The 12537-nt window shown below is 43.0% G+C and overlaps 1 protein-coding gene across 1 annotated transcript; it reads right to left on the bottom strand.

Moving 5' to 3' along the window:
* Window positions 1-425: 425 nt before the first annotated feature.
* LOC149137386 (germinal-center associated nuclear protein-like) lies at window positions 426-12284 on the bottom strand. Its single transcript, XM_089347502.1, has 3 exons — window positions 12188-12284; window positions 1497-1740; window positions 426-476 (listed from the first exon to the last, which is right to left on the bottom strand). The coding sequence occupies exons 2-3, from the start codon at window positions 1736-1738 to the stop codon at window positions 458-460; spliced, it is 261 nt and encodes an 86-aa protein (XP_089203628.1). The 5' UTR covers window positions 1739-1740; window positions 12188-12284; the 3' UTR covers window positions 426-457.
* Window positions 12285-12537: the final 253 nt, after the last annotated feature.

Genomic DNA, 12537 nt, shown 5'->3' with positions numbered 1-12537 from the left:
GAAAGAGAGAGAACATGGTAGTGGTGGTGGTGGAGGTGTATTGCTATGGTCGTAAGGGTGCACTCAAGGTAAGGGGCCAAGTTGTAGTGGTGATGGTAGTGGTATTGGTGGTGATGGTGGTGGTAGTGCAGGAGGTGGTGTGGTGTTGGTGGTGGTGGTGGTGGTAGTAGAAGCGGTGGTGCTGAATGGTCAGCCAACCACAAGAAGGAAATAAACAAACAAATAAAGGCAACAATTGTTGTTCACTCACGGCAACGGGTTTCATTCCAAAGGTGAGAGCCTTGCGGAGGATCCTCAACGCTTTACTGTGAACCTGCATGAAATAGCGATGGATGATGCAGGAACTGAGGAAGGTGGCCGTAGGGGCCAGTTTGAAAAACTTGATGTAATTGTTACTGTTGAGGGCCGAGTATACCTGAAGAGCAAAGTGGATTTCTGGGGAAGTCCTTACTTCCGGTCAAAGAGTTTGGACTTCTCTGGAAAAGGCAGAAAGAAACAGAAATGAGTTAAACGTATAAAAATGCATAAATGTGTGTGTGTGTGTGTCTCTACTCTATTACTTGTTACAGTGGATTGCAGCCATTCTGGATAATGTAGTCCTAGATACACTATGCCTGAATAAAAGACGGGATGGTCACAGCTGGAACATCTTTGATCATAGGTCTGCCTGGATCAGGATCAACCTGGGGTTAAACAACAATTATAACCCCTAATAATAATAATGTCCATCCTTTGTTGTCAATGATGACCAAGGACGTGACATGGGAGAAGATGGGTCAAAGCATGGCTTGCAGTGGACGACCAGGCTGTGTGCCCGGAACGTACGACCACAGGTCAAGCACTTGGGGTCTGCAAAGAATGAAGACAAGCAGTTGGCTCTCGACTTGCACAGCTCACATTTTCTCTGTGCTTTTTCGATCCGATTCTGTTTGTAAGAGGTGGCACCTCTGTCAGTGCAGCTAAGCCAGGCAGGGAAATCCTGTGCCTGCGTTTGCCACATGTCAGGATTGATCTGGAAGCATTTCAGTGAATCTTTGAGTGTATCTTTGTAAACTGGTGGGATGTGTGACTGCCATTGTACTGTAGTTGCTCTTTTACGCAAGTAGCCACGACAGTTACCAGTCATGCAATACCATTGTATCTCTTCGTACCAGAAGAGCAATACACTAACTTCTGTCGTACTATCGCTGATAGCTCCACAAGACATTGACTAGAACTGTTGACTCTCGATCCCTTCTGGACGACCGGCCACTGGTCAATTTATAATGGCTAGCTTCAACCACTTTCTATCAGGAGGGATCTACAGTTTCATTACACAACACTTGGAAGCACTTTTCCTGCTCACTATATAACAACAACAACCACAAGAAGAACATGATTCAACAAAAAAAGATAAAATTATTCAGTGATAACAAGGACATGTTTCATCCTTATCATACCTCATCATTATTGTATCAATGGTTCATTCTGCTTTAACTTGTTTAAACCCAACTTACCTGAGGATATCACCCTGATTGAGGTTCATCAGGACCATGTAGGAACGGAACTCTGCCTCTGTGTCGAAGCGTATCTTTTTCTTCTTGTCGAGGTCAGTATAGAGGTATTTAAGGCTCTGCAGGCATTTGGTGAGGTTTTCATTGTTAATCTTCGGAGAAAACACAGAGATGTCCTCCTCGCACAGTCGCTCCGATGCAAACACATGGAAACGGACACTTCTCGATGAGGGCCACAGCTTCATAACTTTCAGAAAAATGAATATTTTTTAATGAAATTTTCTATGCAAATATTATTTATGATGTAGATTCCAATAATACAACAATTTACGGTGAAAGTGTTTTGGAATGCTGGGTGGGGGACAATAGAGACGGCTATAGTAGAAGACACTTCCCCAAAGTGCCACACAGTGGGACTGAACCTGGAAACATGTGGTTCGTAAGCAAGCTACTTAACACACAGCCACTCCTACACTTATATATGATGAGCTTCTTTCAGTTTCCGTCTACCAAATCCACTCACAAGGCTTTGGTTGGCCCAAGACTATAGTAGAAGACACTTGCCCAAAATGCCATGCAGTGGGACTGTACCCGGAACAATGTGGTTCGTAAGCAAGCTACTTAACACAGAGCCACTCCTGCACCTATATATATATATATATATATATATATATATATATATATATATATATATACGATGGGCTTCCTTTCAGTTTCCGTCTACCAAATCCACTCACAAGGCTTTTTCTGAAAGTTATGGCCTTGTAAAGTTGGTGGGGTACAAAATTATATTTTTCAATTCAAAAACATAATTCACTCTCTCAGGGGAGGTAACTCTTGCCATGACTTTAAAATAACAAGCGTTTAAGTATTATCTCCCTTTGAAACCATGCAGATAACGGCAGAATTGTACCCCACCGACTTTGGAAGGTCATAACTTTGAGAAAAATGAATATTTTTTAATGAACTTTTCTATGCAAATATTATTTATTATGGAGATTCTGAATATACAAACATTTGCGGTGAAAGTGTGTTGGAACGGGGGTAGGGGGAAAACATAGACGGCCATAGTAGAAGACACCTGCCCAAGGTGCCACACAGTGGGACTGAACCCGGAATCATGTGGTTCGCAAGGACACTACTTAACACACAGCCACTCCTACACCTATATATATATATATAAGATGGGCTTCTATCAGTTTCCGTCTACCGAATCCACTCACAAGGCTTTGGTCGGCCCGAGACTATAGTAGAAGACACTTGCCCAAAGTGCCAGAAACAGGGAGAAAGTTGTGGTGAAAGAGTACAGCAGGGTTCGCCATCATCCCCTGCCGGAACCTCGTGGTGCTTTAGGGGTTTTCGCTCAATAAACACTCACTACGCCCTGGTCTGGGAATCGAAAACCGCGATCCTATGACAGCGAGTCCACTGCCCTAACCACTGGGCTATTGTGCCTCCACAGAAACAGGGACAAAGTTGTGGTGAAAGAGTACAGCAGGGTTCGCCACCATCCCCTGCTGGAGCCTCGTTGAGCTTTAGGGGTTTTCGCAGTCAAATCGTCCAACCCATGCTAGCATGGAAAGCGGACGTTAAACGGTGTTGATGATGATGATAATAGGCAGTGAAGAGAAGCCGTCATAAGAAAACTTTTAACTACCTCTATTCCTTTCTGCCCCCTCTCTCTACCTCTTCCTTTCTCGCCCTCTCAAACACATACACGTGCAAGTAAACACAGAACAATGTGGTTGGTAAGCAAGTTATATATATATAAGCTGAACATCTTGAGAGAAAAGCTGAACATTAGAAGCATCAGTTGTGGCGTGCAAGAGAGACGATTGCGCTGGTATGGACATGTGGTGAGAATGGAGGAGGATAGCTGCGTGAAAAAGTGCCACACCCTAACAGTTGAGGGAACCCGTGGAAGAGGTAGGCCCAGGAAGACCTGGGCTGAGGTGGTGAGGCAAGACCTTCGTACATTGGGCCTCACCGAGGCGATGACTACTGACCGAGACCTTTGGAAATGTGCTGTGCGTGAGAAGACCCGGCAAGCCAAGTAAGATCGTTGCCAGTGCCCCTGGACTGGTTCTTGTGCGGGTGGCACATGAGATGCACCATTTTGAGCGTGGCCGTTGCCAGTACCGCCTGACTGGCTCCTGTAGGATTTTCGAGCGAGATCGTTGCCAGTGCCCCTGGACTGGCTTGTGCGGGTGGCACATAAAAGACACCATTTCAAGCATGGCCGTTTTCGTGCGGGTGACACGTAAAAGCACCCACTACACTCTCTGAGTGGTTGGCGTTAGGAAGGGCATCCAGCTGTAGAAACTCTGCCAAATCAGACTGGAGCCTGGTGTTGCCATCCGGTTTCACCAGTCCTCAGTCAAATCGTCCAACCCATGCTAGCATGGAAAGCAGACGTTAAACGATGATGATGATGATGATGATGATATATATATATATATATATATATATACGACGGGCTTCTTTCAGTTTCCGTCCACCAGATCCACTCACAAGGCCTTGGTCAGCCCGAGGCTATAGTAGAAGACACTTGCCCAAGGTGCCACACAGTGGGACTGAACCCGGAACTATGTGGTTCGTAAGCAAGCTACTTAACACACAGCCACTCCTACACCTATATATATATATATATGTATAAGATGGGCTTCTATCAGTTTCCGTCTATCAAATCCACTCTCAAGGCTTTGGTTGGCCCGGGGCTGTAGTAGAAGACACTTGCCCAAAGTGCCAGAAACAGGGAGAAAGTTGTGGTGAAAGAGTACAGCAGGGTTCGCCACCATCCCCTGCCAGAGCCTCGTAGAGCTTTAGGGGTTTTTGCTCAATAAACACTCATGACGCCCCGGTCTGGGACTCGAAAACCGCGATCCTATGACTGTGAGTCCACTGCCCTAACCACTGGGCCATTGTGTCTCCATAGAAACAGGGAGAAAGTTGTGCTGGAAGAGTACAGCAGGGTTCGCCACCAGCCCCGACCGGAGCCTCGTGGAGCTTTAGGGGTTTTCGCTCAATAAACACTCACAACGCCCCTGTCTGGGAATCGAAAACCGCGATCCTATGACCGCGAGTCCGCTGCCCTAACCACTGGGCCATTGCGCCTTCACAAACCCAACTTGAAACCATAATGAACACTCACAATAAACCTTCATCTTCAATACTGATCCTGTTGAATCACTGCCCTCCCCATCACCGCAAAACCTAAACCCTAGTACAAACTTTGATCTCTTACCTAAATAATCTCTCTAAAAACCTTTCACGAATCCCCAAGCTAACCCTAATAGGGTCTAAAGTCTGAACCCCAATCAATCCTAATAAGAAACTCTACACCAGTTTCAGTGAGGCTGTTGCCAGTACCGCCTGACTGGCCTTCGTAGGATTTTCGAGCGAGATCGTTCCCAGTGCCTCTGGACTGGCTCTTGTGCGGGTGGCAGTGAAGAGAAGCCGTCATAAGAAAACTTTTAACTACCTCTATTCCTTTCTTCCCCCTCTCTCTACCTCTTCCTCTCTCGCCATCTCAAACACATACACGTGCAAGTAAACACAGAACGATGTGCTTGGTAAGCAAGTTATATATATATATATATATATATATATATATACATACAGGAGGGGCTTCTTTCAGTTTCCGTCCACCAAATCCACTCACAAGGCTTCGGTCGGCCCGGGGCTGTAGTAGAAGACACCTGCCAAAGGTGCCACACAGTGGGACTGAACCCGGAATTATGTGGTTCTTAAGGAAACTACTTAACACACAGCCACTCCTACACCTATATATATATATATATATATATATATATATATATATATAAAATGGGCTTCTGTCAGTTTCCGTCTATCAAATCCACTCACAAGGCTTTGGTTGGCCCGGGGCTTTAGTAGAAGACACTTGCCCAAGGTGCCAGAAACAGGGAGAAAGTTGTGGTGAAAGAGTACAGCAGGGTTCGCCACCATCCCCTGCCGAAGCCTCGTGGAGCTTTAGGGGTTTTTGCTCAATAAACACTCATAACGCCCCGGTCTGGGACTCGAAAACCGCGATCCTATGACCGCGAGTCCACTGCCCTAACCACTGGGCCATTGTGCCTCCATAGAAACAGGGAGAAAGTTGTGGTGAAAGAGTACAGCAGGGTTCGCCACCATCCCCTGCCGGAGCCTCGTGAAGCTTTAGGGGTTTTCGCTCAATAAACACTCACAACGCCCCTGTCTGGGAATCGAAAACCGCGATCCTATGACCGCGAGTCCGCTGCCCTAACCACTGGGCCATTGTGCCCCCACAAACCCAACTTGAAACCATAATGAACACTCACAATAAACCTTCATCTTCAATACTGATCCTGTTTAATCTCTGCCCTCTCCATCACCGCAAAACCTAACCCCTAGTACAAACTTTGATCTCTTACCTAACTAATCTCTCTAAAAACCTTTCACGAATCCCCAAGCTAACCGTAATAGGGTCTAAATTCTGAACCCCAATCAATCCTAATAAGAAACTCTACACCAGTTTCAGTGAGGCCGTTGCCAGTACCGCCTGACTGGTCTTCATGCGGGTGACACGTAAAAGCACCCACTACACTCTCTGAGTGGTTGGCGTTAGGAAGGGCATCCAGCTGTCGAAATTCTGCCAAATCAGATTGGAACCTGGTGTAGCCATCAGTCAAATCGTCCAACCCATGCTAGTATGGAAAGCGGACGTTAAACGATGATGATGATGATGATGATGATAGGCAGTGAAGAGAAGCCGTCATAAGGAAACTTTTAACTACCTCTATTCCTTTCTACCCCTTCTCTCTACCTCTTCCTGTCTCGCCCTCTCAAACATATAAACGTGTAAGTAAACACAAAACCATGTGGTTGGTAAGCCAGCTACTTAACACACAGCCACGCCTACACCTATATATATATATATATAGGTGGGCCTTCTTTCAGTTTCCGTCCACCAAATCCATTCACAAGGCTTTGGTCGGCCTGAGGCAATAGTAGAAGCCACTTGCCCAAGGTGCCATGCAGTGGGACTGAACCTGGAACCGTCTGTCTCTATTCCTCCACTACCTCCTCCTCCCTGTTGCCTTTTCTCTCTCACTCTTTCTCTTTGCATTCTTTCTTCTCCCCTTCCCTCTCCACCCTTTCTTTCTTTCTGTCTGTCTCTATGGAGATTCTGACTATACAAAATTTGCGGTGAAAGTGTTTTGGAATGGGGTTGGGGGACAATATAGACGGCTATAGTAGAAGACACCTGCCCAAGGTGCCACACAGTGGGACTGAAGCCGGAACCATGTGGTTCATAAGCAGCTACTTAACACAGTCACTCCTACACCTATATATATATATATATATATATATATGATGGGCTTTTTTCAGTTTCCGTCTACCAAATCCACTCACAAGGCTTTGGTCAGCCCGCGGCTTATAGTAGAAGGACACTTGCCTAAGGTTCCACGCAGTGGGACTGAACCCTGAACCATGTGGTTGGTAAGCAAGCTACATATATCTATCTGTGTCTAAACAAACAACAGAACGCAATAGTATAGGTTGTTTTTCCCTTTTCCAATCCATGTCAATAAGAAGCAGATAACAGAGTTTCGAAATGTTTCCATCGGAATGCCTACATTGACACACCATTCTCCAGTTCTGGAGATGTGGGGATAACTAACACGAGAGTGGTGCGCACGTCCTTGGAGAAAAACAAGTTTGTCACTTGAAGGAATGATGTACGCAAATAGACGGGACGTGCACTTTGCAGATGATGGAGCAGTCCCAGATATTTGTAGGGTCACGGCACCGAGATCTATAGAGCTGATGTGAGCGGCAATCAATTTCATATTGACCAGGTTTCGTTGACGCTGGTCCAGGCCCTGTTTCCATAGGAGACTTCTCTCAGCCAGGCACGACTGACATCAAGTGATGATAGGGCGGCGGACCTTGTCGGGTGATACTTTCATTGAAGCTGCCTGTTGCCAGGCATTCTGATTGGTAGTGACGTCTACATAGCAAAGCAATGTTGCAGATGTGTGGCATTACGTGTCCTATGGGTAACCCCTACCTGCCCTGGACACCACGATGTCCTGTGAATTATGGTTAACGATAGAAGAACAAACTATATGATGCTTTCCGTGGTTATATTTCTCCTATTCTAGTAGGGGATGAGGCATGATCGCACAAAACACTCACCTTAGCCCTCATCCCTGTCTTTCACTGCTAAACCCAACATTAAACCATGATCAACACTCACAATACACCTTCATCTTCAATACTGATGCTGTTTAATCTCTACCCTCCCCATCACCACAAAGCCTAACCCCTAGTTCAAACTTTGATCTCTTACCTAACTAATCTCTCTAAAAACCGTTCACAAATCCCCAAGCTAACCCCTAATATGGTCTAAAGTCCTGAACCCCAATCCTAACAACAAACCCTCAACAAAATAAGAAAAACCACTTACCTTTGGCAATTTGCCCCCTATAATACAAAACATGATATGCAAACAACGAGCAAAATATCAAACAACAACATTTGAGGGTCAATTTTTTTTTTAAGGGGTCGAAACATGAAATACACTTGTTTACTAAATACAGTTGTCCTTATACTCACACAGTACATTGCATCCACAAGTCCTCAAACTGATCATTATCATGCGAAATGAAGTTGATGTTTTATTTATAATACAAATTAATTATTGCAATGAAAATAAGAAATACAGTTAATGTGTATGTGTAACCATCATCATCATTTAACATTCGTTTTCCATGCTGTCATGGGTTGGACTATTTCACATGATCTGAGACGAATTACTACACTTAGCTCTAATGTGTGTTTTGACATGGTTCTCTATGTCTGAGTAAAAGTTTTGGTAACACTGACACTAGTAAAATTACCAAGTAAATTTCAAGGCAGAGTAGATTGCTAGTAGTGAGAGAGGTGGCTTCATCCTCAGCTGTAGTATGATAGAGGTGTGTTGCTGCAGAGAAAGTACATGACTACCCCGCATATATGTATGTATATAGATAGACATCGATCTCTTGTAATATTGGACTCTATTTTCAATTTTAAAAAATCGAGCACTTTCTCATTGATACTATGTTAACATATGCATGATGTGTGCTTTAAAAATAGTGATTGCACCGGCGCTAATTTCTTCAGATGATGAAAGTCACAGAGGGGATCATAGGCCAACTGATTAGGAAGAGAGTTAATCGAGATGAGATGCAATTTGGTTTTGTATCAGGAAGAAGCACCAGTGATGCTATATTTCTGGTAAAACAACTAGGTAGGAGAACTACCTAACCAAATATAAACCTCTGTACTTGACTTTTGTTGATATCATAGTCATACAGGCAGACCCTAGGAACACCTCTATGCTGATTACAGGATTACAACTAAACACACATATATTACCATTTATTACATTACATTCAATTCGCCATTTATTATTTGTTTTATTATCCATCATCTGTTTCCTTCACATTTCAGGTATACTGAAGACCCTCTTGTCATTGCTTCAATCTGCGTAAAGTATTGGTGAAAGCAAACAGTTGTCAGACTTATTTATGACAAAAAGCCAGTCAACATGACCAACGTACTCCATCCTGCAACCGATTGCACCACAAGTTGGCCTGTAAACACTCTGTGGGGTACTAACAAGCCTCATTGATCATCTGCGACAATGACACAGAATGTATGCGCCTACCACCTACAACAAATACAACCCCTCCTCACACTTCACTACCATTCCCGACCACTGAGGAAAAACGTGTTCACCTGGAGAAATGGCTGCTATAATACTACAGCTCCAGCACATTCAACGTCTGCGACCATCAGCAACTCCCCAAGATGTCTGGCACACCGATCTGCTTAATAGCAGATCCCAAAACTAAACCAGTCACCCATCATACCAGTTCTGGCTCCTTGGCAAGAGGAAGTGAAAGCAGGTCTTGACCAGGACATTCAACTTGTCAAGCCTAACCTCATTGGTACACATAATGGTGGTATGCCCCAACAGGTCTGGAAAACCATTGTGAAAAAAGCATCGAATGGCGCACCAGCACTTATCGCCACCCTAAGCCACATCTTTGTGATATATAGCATCAGCTATGAGCTGATATTGGACAGAGGACCTTCTTCCACAATTGGGGAGTGCACCACAGAATCACCTCCGTTGCATTTCCTCGAAGTCAGTATTGAGACAATAAAGCGCCTCGTTACAAACAACACGGACACCAATGGCTTCCTTAGCACAGACAGTTTCCAGCGCACATTGCTACAATACAGAAATACACCTGACCGAGACACACTTGTTTGTCGCTCTGCACAATAGTGAAGACGGACACAAAAGCCTGACGCACAACGGACACATTGCCCCTTGATCGTCACCCCATTAACTGTCTCTCACACTAATTATCACATTTCCGTTAACCATTTAATACATATTATCAGTCTTCTTTGCTTCCCTCAAAAGACTTGGGGGATGGCATAGAGGATTACAACTAAACACACATATATTATCATTTATCACATTACATTCAATTAGCCATACATTATTCGTTTCGTTATCCACCATGTTTTTCTTCACGTTTCAGGTATACTGAGGACCTTTTTTTTTTCTCATTGCTTCAATCTGTGTACATAAAGTGTTTGTGAAAGCAAACAGTTTTCAGACTTATTTACTGATGACCTTCTTATAACTAAATCACTACCAGAACTAGGGAACAAATTTCTCGTGGGGAAGCAAGGTCTAGAATCGAAAGGCCACAGAGTTAACCTACCAAAAACCGAAATCTTAATAAGTAGGAAAGTAGACAAATCAGGTAGATGGTAATGCTCAATCTGTAAGAAACGGGTAGGTAGAAATTCCATAAGATGTACTTGGTGTAACACATAAGGTGTAGCAATATCAGAGGAAGGTAAAGTGGGAAAATACTTTTTGTATGTGGAAGGTGCACAGGTACAACAAGCACAAAAAATGGACTTCATCAAATGCCAGAAGAGTACAATAGAGACAGTTGATAACTTATGTTATCAAAGTGACAGAGTTAGTAGCAGAGGTGGATGAACCAAGAGTGTGGCTGCGAGAATATAAATAGGCTGAGCAAATTCAGAGAGCTCCTTCCTCTGTTGGTAAATAAGGGTCTCTCCTTCAGAGTGAAAGGCAAATTTATGATGCCTGTATGCAGATAGCTATGCTACATGGCAGTTAAACATGGGCTGTGACTGCAGAGGACGTGTATAGGCTTGGAGGAATTTAAGCTAGCACGCTTCACTAAATGTGCAATGGTCAGTGTGCATGTACAATAAAATCTAAATGCTTTGAGAGAAGAGTTAGGCATAAGAAGCAACAGGTGTAGTGTGCAAGAGAGATGACTGAGCTGGTATGGTCATGCGATGCATGTAGATTTGACAGCTGACTGAAGAAGTGCCGATCTCTATCAGTTGAGAGAAGCTTGTGGAAGAAGTAGACTCCAGAAGGCATGGGACCAGGTGGTAAAGCATGATGTTTGACTGTTGGAACTCACGGAGGCAATGACTAATGATCGAAACCTTTGGTGACATGCCATGCTTGAGAAGACAATACATTGTAATTAATTTCTCATCAATTAATTTTTAAACACCCCTGCCCAAAACACTCATGGAGTGTTTGACTTTAGGAAGGGCATCCAGCTGTAGAAACAATGCCAAATCAGGCTGAAGTCTGCTGCAGCACCTCAGCCAACCAGCCCTGATGAAACTGTCCGACCCATGCCACCATGGATAATGGACATTAAATGACGATGATAATGATATTGAAATATCGAACAAAATAAAATGAAAACCTTAAGCAAGTACTACTTTTATATTTGAGCATAATTGTACTAAAGTGAAACTAGGAAACAGAATACTGTGTAAGCCCAAGGGATAACTGTATTTTATGAAAAACATTGCAGAAGGAATTAAGCTGAAACAGATATCAACATGACACAAACAACCCATGCTAGTACGGAGAAAATGATTAGATATTTGTGTCGAGAGAAAACTCAATGACAATCGAATTTATCAGATTATTGTAGACAAGCAACAACTCAAGAAAAACTGTCCCACTGTGTGGCACCTTGGGCAGGTGTCTTCTACTATAGCTGTCTATATTGTCCCCCCACCCCCATTTCATTAAAAAATATTCATTTTTCTCAAAGTTATGACCTACCAAAGTCGGTGGGGTACGTTTCTGTAGTTATGCCATATATATATATATATATATATATCACTTGCGACTTTGGTAGGTCATAACTTCTAGAAAAAGAATATTTTCCCGTGATATTTTCTACAAATATACCTTGATGTATGGACATTCTGAGCATGTAGAAATTTCAAAACAATATTCATTTTCCTTGAAGTTCTAACCTTCCAAAATCGGCGGGGTACGATTGTGTAGTTATGCCATATATATACATACATATATATATATATATAATTTTGTTTAAAAGAGTTCCAACTCTGTCTGTTTTTTATGTTTTATTTATATTCCTGAAAAACCAATGTGGGATATAGAATATGGAATATACAATATATAATATAAAATAAAAATGGATGGTACAATGAAATAAAGTATTGAATGTCTTATTGAATATATGGAATATGTCTTATTGAATAGATGAAATATTGAGTGTTCAATATAAAGGATTAAATATATAAAGGCGAATACGTATTTTCTATACCTCGTGGTATTTCATCATGGCCGGTATGACAGACTTTAACAGACTGTAATAGATTGGCTGGTTTTCTGTCTTTTATACCAATTCCTTTGGACAGCAGCAGTATGTGTTTGGCTATTTTTAGAATTGATGCCAAAGGAATTGGTATAAAAGACAGAAAACCAGCCAAATTTGCGGTGAAAGTGTTTTGGAATGGGGGACAATTTCCAGAAATTCCAACAGAGTCCACTTAAATCCCCCGTAACTTCCATGAAAATGAATATTTTTCCGTGAAACTTTCTACAAATATACTTTGATGTCTGTACATTTCGAAACAATATTCATTTTCCTGGAAGTTATGAACTTCCAAAGTC

Source organism: Octopus bimaculoides, chromosome 1 (assembly GCF_046866305.1).
Source record: "Octopus bimaculoides isolate indiv1 chromosome 1, ASM4686630v1, whole genome shotgun sequence".
In the NCBI taxonomy this organism is placed as follows: domain Eukaryota; kingdom Metazoa; phylum Mollusca; class Cephalopoda; order Octopoda; family Octopodidae; genus Octopus; species Octopus bimaculoides.
This window is presented reverse-complemented; position numbering and strand designations above follow the sequence as displayed.